At 39.4% G+C, this 19,357-nt stretch overlaps 1 protein-coding gene and 1 pseudogene across 1 annotated transcript; one reads left to right on the top strand and one right to left on the bottom strand.

Annotated features, from left to right (window-relative positions):
• Positions 1-1,038: 1,038 nt before the first annotated feature.
• Positions 1,039-3,144, bottom strand: LOC132904077 (uncharacterized; annotated as a pseudogene).
• A 1,710-nt stretch (positions 3,145-4,854) lies between these two features.
• Positions 4,855-13,232, top strand: LOC106141527 (uncharacterized). Its single transcript, XM_060954005.1, has 6 exons — positions 4,855-4,977; positions 5,179-5,406; positions 5,513-5,665; positions 5,778-6,126; positions 7,399-7,504; positions 13,205-13,232. Exons 1-6 carry the CDS (start codon positions 4,855-4,857, stop codon positions 13,230-13,232), a joined length of 987 nt encoding a protein of 328 aa, XP_060809988.1.
• Positions 13,233-19,357: the final 6,125 nt, after the last annotated feature.

Genomic DNA, 19,357 nt, shown 5'->3' with positions numbered 1-19,357 from the left:
CAACTTTCCATTTCAATTTAAGCGTGTACAGTTTCCAGTGGCTATATGTTTCGCGATGACAATTAACAAATCGCAAGGTCAAACGCTTGGAGCAGCCGGAGTCGACCTCAGGACGAATTGCTTCTCACACGGACAGTTCTACGTCGCTTGCTCGCGGGTCACTAGCTGTGACAGTTTATTTGTGATGTCTCGAATGGGCAAGACAGCAAATGTTGTATACAAAGAGATACTTTAACTCTCTATTTTATAATTTCCTTTTTTTGTCTGTAGAATTTATTAGTTTTTTAACACCTCCGCCCCGGGACTTTGCTTTTGTAGGAAAAATAAACTATGTTCTATTCCAGGCATTATTCTTCCCGGGTACGTAAGTTTCATCAAAATCCATCCAGTAGAATTTGCGTGATTGAATAGCATCCTCAAACACGCACTCACGTAGGTACATCTATTTTTTTTTTGCATAATATTAGTTTATGTCAATGCAAGGCTCTTTATCTAAGCAATCTTTTTATGGAAGCGAAATTAACGCAGGCGAAGCCGCGGGCAAAAGCTAGTTGGCAATAAATCTATCAGGAAGTTATTCGTTTCACTCCCTAAGCCCCACCAGCACACCCGACAAGGTGTTGCAAGGGTCAACCTGTTAGAGGAACGTAGGATTCTTTCATGAGTGGAACTTAAAAGTTGAAATTCGGATCTAAGATAATCTGGAGCTAGGGGATTATTAAGTATATTATAAAGTTGGCAAAGAATATGAAGATTCCTACGTTGTCGGATGGGCAGCCACTTAAGCTGAGAACGGAATTCAGAGACATGGTCATACTTACGAAGACAGAAAATAAATCTGATACAATTATTGAGAAGACGTTCAAGCTTATTAAGTTGTTCTTCAGTTAGATCCAGACAACACACATCAGCATAATCAATAATGGGTATAACAAGTGCTTGAGCCAACATTACTTTAGTTTTGATGGGAAGAAAATGTTTCAGACGTTGCAGGTAATGTAGAGACCCGTAGACCTTTCGACTGAGCTCAACGACATATTATATTATGCATCCCTGGCGTACTCCGGCACTAGGGCGAAAGTTTCCTGACAAGACGTCTTCTGTGCGCACAGAGGCTGTTCCATCCTCGTATAGCCGTCTTAAAAGGTGGACTAGATGTAAAGGCGTGCCCATTTGCAATAATGTGTTCCATAACACAGGCCATTTCACCGAGTCAAATGCTTTTGAGAAGTCCACAAAGCAAATATACACCGATTTGTTGAATTCTCGCGCTTTTTCGATGATCTGGCGAACAATCAAAATCTATTCCCGAGTGCCCTTCCCTTTCACAAAGCCGGCGTGTTCTGGAGCTATCTCCTTAGATAGGTATGTTTTGAGACGCTCGTTAAGGATATGTAACAAAATTTTGCTGGCGTGTGGTATCAAAGCAATAAGGCGGTAGTTGTTACATTTCTTTGTGGAACCTTTCTTGTGTAAGGGGGTAAATATGGTGTGAGTCCATTCATCGGGCCAATTTCCCGTCCGCCATACTTCATTACAGATGGCGTGAAAAATTTCATCACCATACTCTCCTAGAGCTTTTATGGTTCCTATGGGAATGGCATCTCTTCCAGTGGCTTTCCCGTTTTTGAGATTTTTATTGCAGCTCTAACCTCAGACAGGAGAATGTCTGGTTCCAGATCCTCAGTATTAGGGACATGTACTCGGGAAATCGCGGCAGTGCGGGTCCTGGAATAACGACTGACAGTAGCCTTTCCATGTTTCGGAGATTTCAACCAGTTCTGTTACCACATGATTATCGCTGTTTTCTATAGCCCAGGTTTTAGATGGTAAGGTTTTAGTGATAACCCGAATTTTGTGGTACATGTCTTTCGATTCGTGTCTTCCAGCATGAGACTCGATTTCGTGACAGATGGCATGAAGGTAGTTGTTGTGGTCTCGTCTACATGCTGCTTGGACTTCAGCAGACAGTTTGTTAATAGTCCTCATGTCTGCTCCTTGAGCTTTCTTCCGACGTCTCTCTTCAACAAGAGCAAGAGTACCTTCGGTCATCCAGTGTTGCCGCTTGTGCGCCTTTGATTGCGTTTTAGACTCTGTTGCTGCCTGCTGGATAAGCTGTTTGGCCTTTTCCCACATGACGTTTGGGTTTGGCGTACCGTGTTTTGTTTCTACCCATTCCGTCCACTTATTCTCGATGGTGAAAGTGAATTTTTCTATATCTGTGACTTCAATTCTTTTTTGTTTACAAGGAGTTCTGGCAGATTTGAGTTTTAATCGCAATTTCATGATCAAAAGTTCATGATCCGAGCCGCAGCAGGCACCGGGAATTGTGTGCGCATTGAGGACGGATGTGCGCCAACGCGATTGGATAAGGATGTAGTCTATCTGATTGCGATGTCCAGTAGGCGATGTCCAAGTATACAATCTACGAGGATGGTGCTGGAATAGACTGTTGGCCACTACCAGGTTGTTTTCATCTGCGAACTGCATAAATCTCTCACCTCTCTCATTCCTCATACCAAGTCCAAAATTCCCTACTGAGTCACTGTGTTGTCGGGCGTTAGCACCAATTTTTGCATTAAAATCACCCAAAATAATAAGTAGCTCTCTGTTGGGTATTTTTTCAATGGTAATCTGCAACTGAGTATAGAACCTCTCAATATCTCTGTAGATCGGCTAGTAGGGGCATATATTTGCACGATGTTCAAATTGACAGGTAGAGCTTTGAGTTTCATAGAGACTATGCGATCGCTTACTGGTTCGTAACCAAGTACGCAATTATTTAGATGTTTTGGAATAAGCAAAGCAACTCCATTTTGGCTCTCACTTTCATTTCCAGAGCAGTAGACGGTGTGGGTACCAGTAACAAAGTGACCGTTGTTCTTCCAGTGAGTTTCGCTCAATCCGCAAATGCTCAAGCCACACCGGGTCACCTCTCGTCTCACAATGTCCAATTTTTCTGGTTGTAGCAAGCCTCAAAAGTTCCAGGTTCCTATCTTTTGGATTTTACGAAGCTTAACTGATGTTCCAGTAGCAGATTTTTCATGAGAAGCCTGGTTTCCCCGCCTCCGCCCCGGATGCAGCACGGCGCTGGTTGCTAAGCGGGTTGCATGGCAAAAGCACCTCTTGTGTATTTACTTCCATGACAATTTTCTCGGGAAAATAGTTGCAGTGGTTTCCCCTTGCCTTCTGCACCAGTCTTTTGGGGTTATTTAATCCCGCAGGCTCCTGCAGCCTCTTCCAACCATTGGTTGGGTGTGTGGTTTTACCGCCATTGCTCGGTCGCCATTGCCTCGTCCGTTGTCTAGCAGGGAGCACCGCGGTCTTCCGAGAAAAACCGCCGCGGATAAAAAGTATTTTGTCCGCGCGAGCAGGTGAGGTTGACTGTTGGGGCCGGAAAGATGTTAATTCCGTTCTCCCCGTTACTCCCCTATGATATTGATAATATGTATGTATAAAGATATAGTATGTAGTATGTACCTACATCTATTAATTGAGAGAGCAAAGAATAAGAAGTTAAAAATCATATTAGGAGTTGGAGCAAATTTTCGGTATCATTGTAGTCAAGCTTTAATAAAAAGTCTGTTACTGCCTTTTTGCAACTATAGATAGATAGATAAAACTCTTTATTGCACCATAAGAGTAAAACATACAAAACAACACAAAGCAGATATAGATGGTACAAAGGCGGACTTATCGCTAATGCAATCTCTTCCAGTCAACCTTTGGATGGAAGGAAACCAAACAGGAGATCGGCGTTGGCGCAGAGCAAGATAAATAAATGTTTGAATATAATAAAATACATACAGAATATATATCTATATATAATACATATAAATACATACAAATACGCATAAATACAGATAAATACATAATAATAACATATACTTAGGATAGAGTAGAAAGATAATGAGACCTAACGAGATTTTTGAAACTATTAATAGTCTGGGCTTTCCTGATATCGACAGGGAGAGCATTCCATAGACGGACAGCTTGTACAGTAAAAGAGTGGGAGTAAAAATTGGTGTTGGATGTCGGTAGTCTTAGTCGTAGGGTAACCGTGCTACGCAGACTGCGGTTGACGCCTTGGGCATCGCTAAAAAGGAGATAACCCATTTTGGGCCCAAGCGTTACAGGAATGACAGATATACCAAAAAAATGGTCTATTTTTCCAGATTACATCATTTAAATATGGACAACATTTACAATGGCCAAATATAAAAAAAATGCAAAATAATAATTTCATCTTACGAACTAGCTCTGTAAACGCACTTTTGATTATTTCCATAGATAACAGCGTCGATTATAGCTATCTTCACAAAAGCCAGTATTTTTTAAAGTGTTGTCATTTGGTAATAACTGTCAATTTCAGTCACTCTCTCAGTGAAGTAGTAGTAAATCGATTCATAATGAAGAAAATCGATTTCGGAGTATGTTTTGTATTTTATCCAAAACCTTCTGTTTATAATGTTTTAATTATTATTTAAATATATTTATTGTACATTCAGATAGGGAAATATTTTTTTTAAATCTGAATCTATGTATAGTGAAATTATTCATAGAATCAGTTTAATGATCAATATCGATTGTTTTACGTTATGTTAAGATATCCCTTGAGATATTTGTTTGAGTGTCAAAAGTCAAAACCTGACATTCGCTTCTTGTTCTTGAACTTGAGTGGATGCGTTCTTTCGTGTATTTCGTATATTTCTTGAAGTTTTTGCTTGTTAACCGGACTCCGATATTGATCGCATACTCACTGACCCTTTTCTGTACCTGGACACCCGATTTTGCAAATCTTTGACCTCTGCGCGAACACCTGATAACCTGGATTTAGCCTACCTATTTGCCAAAATGGGTTTCTGCATTGTTTGTGGAATAGCAACGGATCGTTGCAATACAATAGGAAGTCGTCGATTGGAAATGGAAGGCGAAATAATGTTGTCCATTGTAAGACAATGGATTGCACCAAAAACGGTAAGCATATTCTTTTTTTCCACATTAAGTGAGGTCAGCTCTCTTAATTTTTCTACGCCACGATTTTCTGTCCAGGCATTCATACTATGGTTATATAAATACTACTTCAAAGATTAATATTGTATTAAAAACAATAATTTAGTAGTTATATATATTTTTCAATTCAATGAGTATTATCATTAATTAGTCCCTATTTTTCAGGCAAGTGAAAGTGATATTATTTGTCATTCATGCTACAATGCTGCCAACAGTGTAGCCAATGATGATGAGAGACCAGAAGCTGAAGAAGCACCTTTGGGACACCGTCGCGTGTGCACACTTTGTGGACGTTCTCTGTTACGCCGTATAAGATATCATCCATTGAGAATAGGTTCCGCTCAAGACCGGAAAATAATAGAAGTTGTAAAGGAATGGATTATCCCACGCGCGGTAAGCATCTACACACACACACAGTTACTTCACATTACAAACATCATACCTTAATATTTTGTAATATAAATATTTATTTATAATTAATTACATTTTTTTTTTTCAGATGAGTGTTTCAACCTTTTTGTGTCACTCTTGTTGGATGAGAGCATCAAGAGCTTCCCGCCATTTTCATTCGGGCCCCTCTACATCTGCTGCTTCTTCAGTGCCCGTTAACGAACCAAGTTCCGGAGGCTCTCTGAATATTCAAGACTCTCCAGTCATTCATCATCATTCGAGCCTCTCCTACCGGATCTTTAATCCCGGATAATGAAGTAATTTCCCAAAGATCTCTGGAAGTACAAGACCCTTCTTCGGTGGAAGAAAATGAGGCTCCATTGCAACAATCCCAATCAGCGAGAAGGCCTCATGTCAATACAATTGTTTTACCTGAGTATTTTAGACCAGTGGAAACACAAAATAGATGTTTTGTTGAAGGATGTTGCGGAAGTGAAAGAAACCGAGTAACTCCTTCCATGCGAAGGCAATTATTAAAAATGTACAATTATTATGTGCCCCCAAATAACAGATTATGTGACTATCACTTGACTTGCACATCATCGGACTTCCTTAATGATATATCAATGAATATCATTAATGTATTCAATGCAGACCATATCCAAGATATGTTAACTTTAAAAGACGCTGAAGTCAATTTCCTTGATTTTGAAGATTTTGAAAGTATGGAAGACCATATGTTTTATCACTGGATTGGATTTACGAAAGCTCAATTTCAACAGATTTTAAATGAAGTACCACAATTTCTTCAATTCAAGAGAGGCCCTACTGCTTTAGCTGCCTATTTAATGAAATTAAGGACAGGGGATTCTGATGATAGGTTGTCAACACTACTTAAAATCCCATAGTCAACTTTAAATAAGTATTTGTTAAAGGCAAAACGCCTAATGTATGATTATTTTGTACCCCATCATTTGGGTTTCAATCATATCAATAGGCAGCAAGTACAGGATAGAAATCTAATTATACCTAATGGATTGTTTGGTTACCATAACGGCGAAATAAAACCAATAGTTATTTTAGATGGCACTTATGTCTATGTACAAAGGAGCTCTAATTATAAGTACCAAAAAAAAACTTATAGTCTCCATAAATATAATAATTTAGTAAAACCATTACTAATTGTTACATCGGATGGCTACATACTTGATGTGTTAGGCCCTTATCCAGCAACCACATCTGATGCGGAAATTATAAAAAAAGAGTTTACAGAGGACTCGGTTCTAAGACGATATTTCCAACCTGGAGATGCGTTTGTACTGGATAGGGGCTTCCGTGATGCCTTGCCCTTACTAAATGATTGTGGATATAGGATATATGTACCCAGTAATTTACAGCAGGGTGAATCGCAACTATCAACCATAGAAGCAAATAAGTCAAGAGCAGTAACAATAGTAAGATGGGTTGTTGAAGTAGTCAATGGGAGGTTCAAAAGGGATTTTAAACTTTTTCGCCAAGACTATTTCAGCAACGCATCAAGATCTCTGATGGAACATTTTGAAATTGCTGCTGCTCTTATTAATGCTTTTCACCCTCCTATCACTAATAGGACTGATGCTCAGGAAATTCTGCAAATCATACATCAAAATATGAATGTAGAAAATAAGTTATGTGATTATGTCATTAATAACAATTTAAATAGACGTAGGGCTCAATTTGAACCAATAAATATTGTAGGAAATAATTTGCAAGAATTTCCTGCGCTATCCTTAAGTGATTTAATACTTATTTCTATGGGAACGTACCAAATAAAACAGGCTCGTTCCTATTACGGGGAGCATGTAAGGGCAACTGGCAGATATGTCATTGAAGTGTGCAGGGAGGTAGACAGTGACCTACTGCAAGAGCTGTCAACATCGGATACGACCTGGTTATTAAGAGGTCGTATCCACTCCAGACATGTTAGCAAAAAAATATATTTTGTATATATATTAGTTGACAGCTCTTTGAATGGCAAAGACGCTATTATACAATATTATTGTAATTGCATAGTTGGGAAACGAACAGTAGGTTGCTGTGCCCACATAATTAGTATTATATGGTATTTGGGTTGGGCTAGACATCAAGAACATATTACACCTCCTGCACAATTCTTGGATGACATATTATTGTGTTATTTAAGTGATGATGACGAATAAATATAATTAATAAAATATTTTTGTTTTACTGTCTACCTATTCCATCTAAATCCATAGAGAGAATATTATATTATGTGGCACTAACAGTTACTATCCAGCCAATTATATAACATGTTAGTGAAAGAAAAATCATTTACTTGTTTGACAAAAACAAAAGGGCTAAAATGTCGCAATAGGTACCTACATACTCTGTGTTGTAAAAGCAGGTAGGTACATAACCTTGAAGCATTTATGTGTTCTGCAGAGTTCTGTGGTTGTTAGAGCATACCATTCTTGTAATGACTTCATTAACAACCTTAAATAAATAGATTTCAGTCGAATAATGTACTGGGAACGTAAATAATTGAGATAACCTCAAATATTTTTAATGATTTATTTTATCGATTTGGCCATTATAAATCGACGTAAAAAGTGGCTCAGTATTATTGTATTTATATCTTCTAAATTATGTAAAAAATTTAGCTCTGTACTCTTTGGGCCCAAGTTTCTTTGAAGAGTGGTTATCTCCATTGAAGCGCTCCTTTAAATAAGATGGAGAAAACGGATTAAATAAGACCGAATAGAGCATTGTCACAATATGCAAATTGCGACGGAGTCGGATAGGAAGCCACTTCAGCTGCGAACGGAAAGAAGAAACGTGATCATATTTGCGAAGCCGAAATATGAAACGAATAGAAAGATTTTGAAGACGCTCGAGTCTGTTTAACTGTTCCTCAGTGACGTCGAGATAAGCAGTATCAGCGTAATCAAGGAGAGGGAGAAGAAGAGATTGTGTCAGCGCAATTTTAGTATCAACAGGTAGGAAATTACGTAACCTTCTAAGCGAGCTGAATGCTAAGAACATTTTCCTGCTCACGTCATTAATATGATGCGACCATGACAAAGTTTTGTCGAATATTAAACCCAAATTTTTTACCTTGTCACTAAAAGGAATTACCACATTATCAAAATTAAGAGGAGGCACTAATCTCCAATCAATACGAGAAACAAAATAAGGGCTACCGATTATGATTGCCTGCGTTTTAGACGGATTCACCTTAATTCCAAAAGATCTGCTCCAGTCAGATATTCGCATCAAATCACCATTAATAGAGGAAATCGCGGAAGGTAAATCAGCTAATGGAGAGTGACAATAAATTTGCAGATCATCCGCATAAAGATGGTAGGAAGACCGAAGGTTATCAGTGATACGGTTAATAAAAAGTGCGAACAACAAAGGAGAGAGCACACCGCCTTGAGGTACCCCAGCCGAGATGTGACACCATGATGATAGATCATCATCAATACGGATGCACTGCTGACGGCCACTGAGGTACGAACTGAACCAAATAATTACCGATGGAGATATGTTCACAGTGCGCATCAAACTGAGTAGAACATCATGATCGACAGTATTGAATGCATTTGTAAAATCAAGCAACGTGAGGATGGTCAACTGCGAATTGTCCATGGCAAGTCGTATGTCATCACCGATAGTGATAAGTGCAGAGGTGGTACTGTGTCCTGCACGAAATCCTGATTGGGAGGGATTAAGGACGTGATTTTGTCTAAGAAAATAATTTAATTGTGACTGAACTAAACGTTCAAGGATTTTTGACAAAAATGGTAGAACAGATATAGGACGGTAATCGGAAAAGGACGATGGGTTGGATTTTTTGGGTAAAGGAGTAATAAACGCATTTTTCCAAATAGAGGGAAAGCAACCAGTGGAAAGGGAGTTATTGAAGATTTGTGTTAAAGTGGGGAGGATAATGTCAAGTATGGGCAGAACCATTTTACGGCTCATCTCATCAGCCCCAACATCATTCGAGGTTACAGCAAGGACGCACTTTTGAACATCACATTCGGTAATTAGGTTAAACGAAAAAGGAGGATAATCGGGAGCTGGAAAATAATTGAGGTGGTTTAATATGGAACTTTTATCATTGCCACCAAAATCACAAGAAGAAGAGAAATGCCTATTGAGGCCATTAATATTAAGAGAATTGGAAACACTGTGGTTTCTCTTTCCTACTCCCAAAGATTTTAAAAACCTCCAGACTCTGCCTGGATCACCATTTTGAACAGACTTGTGAATGTGACGGCGTTGGGCCTCCCTACACATCTTGTTACAAACGTTACGAACTTTAACTATATTTGTGTAATAGGTATAAGTCAAGTGTCCGGTTTAGTTTATTATATAAAAAGGGCCCCTGGTAAAAGTGGAAACGGTGGGAAAAGGCAGTATTGAAACATTCCAGGATAAGAGGCGGGGGATTTCGAGCTGAACGAGATGTGATAGGAATTGGTTTCTTCTCCTGGTGCTGTTTCAGGATAGTGTTTAATATGTATAGCTGTCGGACGGTAAGTACGGTCGCGTTCATAATTGCAGTCATAGTTCGCAAAACTTTATAGCTTGCAGTCACCACTGTCACTCACACATTCACACAAATAACACAATAAACAAGAAGCGGTGAAGCGTTGGGTAACGCGCCACCAAGAAGAGGGTAGTGTAAAAAGTCGCCGCGCAGCGGCCGTCGTCCGCTTATTAACACAGCGACATGCCACACAGCGGAGATCCATGGTGGAACAGTACGAAAATAATGGCTTTATACCAACCTGAACATTTGCGGAACAGTTCGACACATCAGTGGTTACTGTTCGTCGAGTTTGCACCGGGAGGGACTACACCACAGACAGCCAGCAAGAAAGCCGTATTTATCCGAAATAAATAAGCAAAAACATTTAGAATTTGCTCGGCTGTATTTGGATTTTTACTGGAAAAAAGCGATATTTACGGACGAAAAGTTCGTTTACGTCAACGCAACACGGTAGGCTTCATTTATAGCGAAGAAATGCAACTCGGTATGAAGAAAAAAATATTGTGCCAAATATGGAGTGTGGACGCAAAATATATGTGGGGCTGGATGAGTGCTGCTGGACCTGGGGAACAGGTGTGGATAGCAGGACGCACTACAGCTGCTCATTATGTGCAAGTGCTGGAAGAAACCATGTTACCAACTGTGCGGTGTATTTATCCGATTGATGATATGCCAACAATATCATTTGTGCAAGACAACTGCCCTGTGCATCGAGTCCATATAGTGCATGAAAGGTTCTGCCAGTTTATATTAAAACTACTAATTACTTAGATAGTATTTTAAGGACAGCTTCAATATCTTTTCTTTATGAAAACGAATAATTAAGCTGTAACCTTAATTACAGGAGATAAGTAGATGATACAATTAGTGTAATATTCTGTATGTATAGCTTTATGTATCTATACTCTATACTAATATTATAAAGCTGAAGAGTTTGTTTTGTTTGTTTGTTTGTTTGTTTGTTTAAACGCGCTAATCTCAGAAACTACTGAACCGATTTGAATAATTCTTTCACTGTTAGATAGTCTATTTATCGAGGAAGGCTATAGGCTACATTTTATCCCGGATTTCCTACGGGAAACGTCAACAATGCAGGTGAAAGTTGAATGAGTCGGCCATCTGCGAGCTTTCCACGCGAACGCTGCGCAAACCAACAAAGATATAGTAAAACAATGTACTAAAGATGTGAAGTACTCATTTTTTGCCACAAAAAAGTCCGCGAGAGCATATTATCTATCTCTTAAGGTTTACTTACAATAACCACTTTTATGTTCATTTTTTAAGATTATTTTTTCATTATAAACATAAGTTATTTTGAAACCAATTTTCTTTAATTCAGTATTAATCCTTATCCAAATAAATATGTTTATTCCTTTCGGCTTTTCATGTAGACTAAAATTGCCATTCACAGTATATAAATCAGATGAATAGGTTTTGAGATATAGTCGTTATAAGCAATTTGCAGCGAAAAATTTAATACGGCGAACCAGCGTTCTTTCTAATACGCGTGACCGCCTGACCGTCCCCCCGACTTCCACGCGGACGAAGTCGCGGGCACAGCTAGTAGCTTTATATAATCATCAATTTGTAAACAAAACTATAGGTAAACTGTTTCAATAAAATTTACTAATTTTAATTATTGAATGTTTTATTTTGCTCCCTCTCGTTTAATATTTCTTGCTGATTTCCGTGTTTGAAGACAGGGTATTGTAATTCTTAGATATCAGTTAGTTAGTTAGTCAGTCAGTTACTTAGTTCAAATGGCACCTTGAAACATTAAAATTGTCAGTAATATCTACTATTTTTTTTAAATAGACAAAATGAAATCCTTGAATAACTTCGGAATCCAAGAAACGCTAGTAACTAGAACAAGCGAGTGTGAGCAAGCGAGATTATCTAATATATCTTAGATCTCACTTGCTCACACGAAGTAATAAAATTGCTACCCAATAACTTTCAAAGGAACCACTACCTATGTTAGGGTCGTGTGCCTAACGAAAACTAAAGTTGGTCTAACTTTCAACCTTATTGAAATGACATAAGTCTGGCAGTCGCAGGCTTTCCTCTATAGGCAAATCTTATGCAAATAATGAGAGACGACGATAGTTCGATCGACAATTATCGGGCCCAGTTCGGCCATCGTTGATTACCGTCTCTTTCTGTTTTGTTATGTTTTATGTCATAGAATAATAAACTGTTTTACTTAGTAATCATTGGTATTAAATACCGTATTCATTTGATGGAATATTTATTCTTTTTAAATATGCATGTGTGTGTGTACTTAGTGGAACCACAGTGCACGCTATTTTAACCCGTAAGAATTTTAAAACTATGACTGCAGATATGAACGCGATCGTACATGGCACAACTGGTAGAGGTCGGCAGTCGGGAATAGAATAGGTTTAAACTTATATACTTTTAACAACGCTCTCTAGGCACGCTCCAGACAAAGAAGATGAGATTTGGCTGCGCCGCCCCAGGAGGTTATGCCATAGGTGAGTATGGATTGGCAAAGGGCTGTGTATACCATTTTAAGAATGGATGAGTCTGCAACGTGGCGCAATTTTCTGAACACGTATATAAGTTTGCGTACTCTTCCTGATGTGATTTTGATATGTTCTTCGAAAGTAAGTCTGCTATCTAAAGTGATACCTAAATATTTAGTAGTTTTAGTACAGGTTAGAGGGGGACAAGAGCATGAAGAGGACGAGACAGGAGGGTGTGAATGAGCAGTAATCGAGAAAGGGATTGAATTTTTGGGTAGGGAGTAGATCGAGAAGGTAAGATAGCATGATTTTTGGACATTGAGCGTGACAAGATTTTGGCGCAGCCATTCAGTAACAGCATTAAGCCCAGACTGAGCATGCTCAAAGACAAGGTTCTAGTTATCTGCAGTAAACAAAAGGGCAGTGTCGTCAGCGTATAATATAATTTTACAGTTATTCAGATTTAGGGAGCATAGGCCATTAATATATGCAAGAAACAGAGTAGGTCCAAGAATGCTTCTTTGAGGAACTCCATATTCAATTGGTAGGTAGGAACTAGTATGCCCATCAATAATCACATGCTGGCTACGACCTCGAAGATAGCTTACAAACAATTCCAGCTGGACACCACGAATGCCGAGAGCCTCTAGTTTTTGTAGAAGAATTGGGATCGATACCGTGTCGAAGGCCTTCGTAAAATCAAGGAATACTCCCACACATTTTTTTCCATCATCTAAACTTCGGGCAATATGAGTAGTAAGTTCGTGAACAGCATCAGTTGCTGATCTATTGCGTCTGAAGCCGTATTGATGGGAGGATAATAATTGTTTGTCTTCATGATACTTCATCAGTTGTATATTGTATATTGATCAGACGTTCCAGTATTTTAGATAGGGCTGTAAGTATGGAAATGGGACGGTAATAGTCGACACGGCCTCGATCACCATTCTTGAAAATAGGGTGGACCGTGGCCTTTTTAAAGGCAGAGGGTAAAATACTAGTGCTCATACTGATATTGCAGATGTGAGCAATTGGGGGAGCCAGTATTAAGATTTTGGATGTTATATTATCCTATCCCACTGCGCAGTTGTCTCTCAGGGATAAAATAATACATTCTACCTCCTCGGTAGTCACGGGGAGCAGAGCAAATGAATGAAGCGTGGAAGATTTAAAGACAGGGGCACTAACCTCATTAGCAGACAAGGGGTTAGCAGACGTTACATTTTCTGCAAGTGACTTTCCAATCTCGACAAAGAAGGAATTGACGAAATCCGTAGATTCAACTGGAATAGACTTGCAGTTGAGTAGACTACTAGAGTGATTAGACTTTTTGTTTAGGTTACTGACATCTTTGATTGCGTCCCATAATTTTTTCGCATTTGTTCCTGCATTCGCCAAAAGAGACTTCTCGTAGTTCTTTTTAAGTTTTCTCAGGAGTGAGTTACAGAAATTCCTATATCTATGTTGTGCGCAAGATATCCTTATGTGGTTGTTTTCGCGATTTGTTATGCATTTTATCCCTATTACGAATGCATTTTAATAATCCGGGAGTGATCCATGGCTTGATAGTTTGGCGTCGGTTGGTAATATTTATTTTAACGGTGTGTCAAGATACTTGTGATTGGACGATACCCATAAAGTGATCCATTGCTTGATTTGGGTCGCTTGAGTTAAATACAGAGAAAAAATCTGTATTAATTAGTGACGATGATAGTTTTTTATGGTTTCCAAAAAGGTATTTAGGGAATTAATATATTTAGATTTATCGTGAACAGGGGGGACGATAAATGCCTATAATGACGGTTTCAGGATTAGGTTTGATTAGTAATGGGCTGGCATCTGATAAGGGCGGTTCTTCTATTGAGATTCCAGGTAGGGTATTTTTATAGTACACAACTACACCATCATTTTGATTGACTGGATTTTGAGACGATACAGAAGAAAAGCCCTTCAAGCAAGGGATTATAGGGTTTTTGGGTAGCCAACATTCGGTGAGTATAATTAAATCGGGAAGAGTATTGAAATTATTTAATAAAATTTCTAAATTAGAAAAATTAGCAGATAGGCTGCATATATTCTGGGTTAGTAACTGTAATGTTTTGCTATGTTTGGGTATAAAATTATTTATCTCATGTGGATCACATGTAAACGATGTAGCAATGGCGACATCGTCTATATTTCTAAGTGCCAAATAAAAGACATGTGTGGTATCACGGAGCATTTATTGCACTGACGCACAAGCAAGTTATATCTAGATACCTTCAAATACAATATCAACTTATGTCGGTACATACTTGTCAACTCCACTCTTATTTACTAAACTAATAATATAATTAATTATATTTACTAATAACTAAAAATGTTAAACTTTAAAAAATTAACATATGATACAACCCTGCTACTATCAACATATTCCGACATACACAAACACAGAGAGTGTGATAAATACCATTAGCATTAGAGATAAATCTCATCTATTCCATATCTTTTAGTAGGTTTCGGAACACGAGCACGTTGTTTACAAGAATCATTGTTTGCATTATCGTTCCGCTCAGGCACACTGGGCAAATCCGGAACTGCGGTCGAACCACTGGGCTCGCTGGGTTCTCGTGACGCGGGTGCGACCTCGGGGTCCGCTGCCGGCGCTCCGCTGGCGGCGCCTCCCTCCGTAACTGTTGGAAATAATAAAGAAGGACGAGATCGCCGCGGTACCGCCCTGGGTCGCTCACTTCGATCGTCCATTAATCGTAATGAACGATCCATCGCGGTCGTGCCTATTTCACATAACACTCTCTTTCTCAGTTGGTCAACATGTCTAGTTACCTCGGTTCCGTTGGCAGATCTTATTTGATAATCAGTGTTACCTAAGTTTCGTGAGATTGTACCAGGTGCCCACTTTTTAGACTTACCATACTCTCTGAACCAAACTGGGTCATTGACGTCAAACTGGCGCGTCACGACGCCCCCGGCGGTCGCATCCGCCTGCTCCTGCCTGACCCGCGTCACTCGCCTACTATGATTCGGCTTAAGGCAATCCAATCGCATGCGCACCCTACGCCCTAATAATAATTTAGCTGGACTTTCACCAGTGGTGTAGTGTTCTGTATTTCTGTATGCTAACAAGAAATGCTGTAAAGCCGCATGGACGACATCATTTGATTTGAGAGCCTTTTTAATTGTTATTTTACATACTTTTACGGCGTTCTCCGCAGCTCCATTAGAAGCGGGGTGATAGGGCGCTGAGAAAATATGTTGAATACCGTTAGCTTTTAAAAATTGATCAAAATCCTTAGAAAAAAATGGATGCCCGTTATCACTAACTATCTGTTTCGGTATTCCAAATCTAGCCCATATTTCCCGTAAAACCTTTATGACTGACGATGAAGACGTACATGTCATCTTAATAGCTTCAATCCATTTAGAGTGTGCGTCTATTATAATAAGGTAAGTTAGACCCTCTATTGGTCCCAAAAATCAAAGTGCAGTCTGGCCCAGGGCTGCTCCGGCCACGGCCAGGCGACGGGTGCGCGGGCGGCGCGTCCACCACGGCCGCGCACACCGCGCAGGCGCGGCACGCCGTCTCCAGCGCCTCATCGATGCCGGGCCACCACACGTAGCTCCGAGCCAGACTTTTGGTTTTTACTATATCCATGTGACCTTCATGAAGCTCAGTTAATACCTTCTTCCTGCATGAGCTTGGTATAACTACCCTTTGACCCCACATTAAACAGCCTAATTCGGTATAAAGTTCATTTTTCCGATTGCAGTAAGGTTTTAATTCTCTAATCTCTTCCTCTAAGGGCCAGCCCTCGTTTACATATCGCATAACTCTGCTCACTAACGGATCTAAAGCTGATTCTCTTTTAATAACATTATAATCTAACTAGCTGTGCCCGCGACTTCGTCCGCGTGGAATTGTTATTTTGAGCATCATTGAAGCCCTCAAGGATGAATAATTTTCCCCGTTTTTTTCACATAGTCCATTTTTTGTTTTCTCGTTAAAGTTGCAGCGTGATGTTATATAGCCTAAAGCCTTCCTCGATAAATGGTATATTCAACGCAAAAATAATTTTTCATTTCGAATCAGTAGTTCCTAAGATTAGCGCGTTCAAACAAACAAACTCTTCAGCTTTATAATGTTAGTATAGATTATGCAAAAAAATTGATGTACCTACGTGAGTGCTTGTTTGAGGATGCTATTCAATCACGCAAATTCTATTGGATGGATTTTGATGAAACTTACGTACACGGGAAGAATAATGCCTGGAATAGAACATACATACATATGGTCACGTCTATATCCCTTGCGGGGTAGACAGAGCCAACAGTCTTGAAAAGACTGAATGGCCACGTTCAGCTATTTGGCTTAATGATAGAACCGAGATTCAAATAGTGACAGGTTGCTAGCCCATCGCCTAAAAGAGGAATCCTAAGTTTATAAGCCTATCCCTTAGTCGCCTTTTACGACATCCATGGGAAAGAGATGGAGTGGTCCTATTCTTTTTTGTAATAGTGCCGGGAACCACACGGAATAGAACATAGTTTATTTTTCTTACAAAAGCAAAGCTCGGAAGCGCAGCTGTTAAAAAACGAATAAATTCTAAAGACAAAAAAGGAAATTATAATAATGGAAAGTTAAAGTATCTCTTTGTATACAACATTTGCTGTCTTGCCCATTGGAGACATCACAAATTAACTGTCACAGCTGGTGACCCGCGAGCAAGCGACGTAGAGCTGTCCGTGTGAGAAGCAAATCGTCCTGAGGTCGACTCCGGCTGCTCCAAGTGTTTGATCTTGCGATTTGTTAATTGTCATCGCGAAACATATAGCCATTGGAAACTGTACACGCTTAATTTGAAATGGAAAGTTGTTGGGAATGAGGGGAATGCGCGGTATAAAAACAATTTCACCAGCTGCACAACCAGTAAGAATTTTAGCTTCTATTATAATGTTATGAAGCGACACCACTTTAAGGCAGTCCCATTACAAAATGGAATGTCTACTTTTAGAGCAATTGTATGCGCGGGCAGTCCAGATGCCGAAAGTGAATTAAGGAACTCTACCGAATAAGTACCGATGCTGCAAGCATCGGTACTATCTAATTTTGCCAGCGGCTACAATCGCGTTATTTCTTAAATTCTCGTGGCGCCATCTCGTATCGGATGGTCAAAAAATAAATATCTAAACCACGGGAACTAAATCAATGGTGAAATGGTAAGTACTGGCGTTACTACATGTGTGTTATTCCTGCTAATCTTGAGGAGCATGGCAACCGTCGCCGATGCGGGGCGCGTCAAACCACCTAAACACATAAAAAAAAATTCTTCTCAAAGATGTGGTGAAACGGTAAGTGCTGGCGAAACTGAATCAATGAATAAAAGAAGTTTTAATTATATAATTAATTAAAAATTTTGCCAGCGGCTACAATTGTGTTATGTCTTAAATTCTCATGAGGCGCCATCTCGTATCGGGTGGGCAAAAAATAAATATCTAAACCACGGGAACTAAATAAATAAACAAAGCATAATTAATTTAATCAATAAAATGCTATTTTTTCAATCATAATAAATATGATAATTAATTATTTATAGATTTTTATATCGATTCAAAAATGACGAAGTTCCATACAAACTTGCACCCCCTATTTCATCCCCTTGGGATAGAATTTCAGGATAAAAAGTAGCCTATATTCTAATCCAGGTTACTAACTATATCTGTGCCGAATTTCGTTCAGATCCGTTCGGTAGATTTTGCGTGATGCGCGTACAAACATACAGACAGACAGACGGACAGACAGACAGACAGACAAAAATTTAAAAAAAAATTGTTTTGCCTTCTATTGACCCTAAAAAGACCCCTTACAATATTTTTTCTTAAATATCTTCAATGTACAGACAATGTTCAGTTACAGTTTTATTATATGTATGGATAATGTCGCTCGGGCTGGGTGAGCGCGCGCGACAAAATGAGTTAAGACCTCCGTACTACATAATAATTGCTTAATTTGCTGAAAGACTTTGCTATGGCTACTAGTCCATTCCAGTAATGTATACCCTTTTTCAGTAAGTCGTACAATGGCGTTACGTGAGAACTTAAATTTTTGATAAAATTACCATAAAAATTCACCATGCCGAGAAATGATTTTAATTCAGATACATTGGTTGGGTATGGCATGGATAAAATTGGTTTGATTTTCTCCGAGTCTACGTGTACACCATTTTTATTAATAATGAACCCTAAATATTTAACTTGTTCGACCATAAACTCACATTTTTCTTTTTTAATTTTTAATCCATTTTTTGTATATTTATTAATCCACTTTGGCCCGCTCGGGGCGCTCGGCCAGCCAATGCGTGTGCGCCGCGCGGCCTTCCCCGCCGCCCGCGCTCGCACCCGCGCCCCTGCTTCGCCACCCACTGTGCGCTCCTGGGCCGTTTGCGCGACCTCTAAGTGACTTTCGACCGCCGGAACTGTAATGCCCCCGCTGTATTGATGCCTTTTTCCAACACATTCTTTGCAAATGGCCTTTTTTCTTACAATAGCTGCATTCAAATTCTTTGTATCTGCACTCGACTGCCCTATGCTGGGTACCACCACACACTGTACAATTCTTCTCTTCTATTTTGTGAATATTTTCAGCCGATTCTTGTTCACGCTTTTTCTCAACGGTCCCGGCATCCCGCTCGGCTGTCTCTAGAGTACAAGCTAATGCCACTGCTTTTGTGTAATCCAAATTATCCTCAGCAAATAATCTTTGCCTACTTATTTCACTACGAAGCCCACAAACAAACTGGTCTCGGAGATTTTCCTCCAGTGTAGCTCCAAATTCGCAATAACGTGACATCTTCTTCAACTCTGCCACATACTCCGCTACTGTCTCTGTAGTTAGTTGCTGTCTTTGCCGAAATTT

Source organism: Amyelois transitella, chromosome W, assembly GCF_032362555.1.
Source record: "Amyelois transitella isolate CPQ chromosome W, ilAmyTran1.1, whole genome shotgun sequence".
NCBI lineage: Eukaryota > Metazoa > Arthropoda > Insecta > Lepidoptera > Pyralidae > Amyelois > Amyelois transitella.
The sequence above is the reverse complement of the archived record's forward strand: the minus strand, read 5'-3'. Positions and strand labels throughout refer to the sequence as shown.

Excerpts from the sequence above, each read along its gene's own strand:
- LOC106141527 (XM_060954005.1), top strand. The coding sequence starts at position 4,855 with ATGGGTTTCTGCATTGTTTGTGGAATAGCAACGGATCGTTGCAATACA. Across the intron at positions 4,978-5,178 it reads AATGGATTGCACCAAAAACG|GCAAGTGAAAGTGATATTAT; the intron begins GTAAGCATATTC and ends CCTATTTTTCAG. Across the intron at positions 5,407-5,512 it reads AATGGATTATCCCACGCGCG|ATGAGTGTTTCAACCTTTTT; the intron begins GTAAGCATCTAC and ends TTTTTTTTTCAG.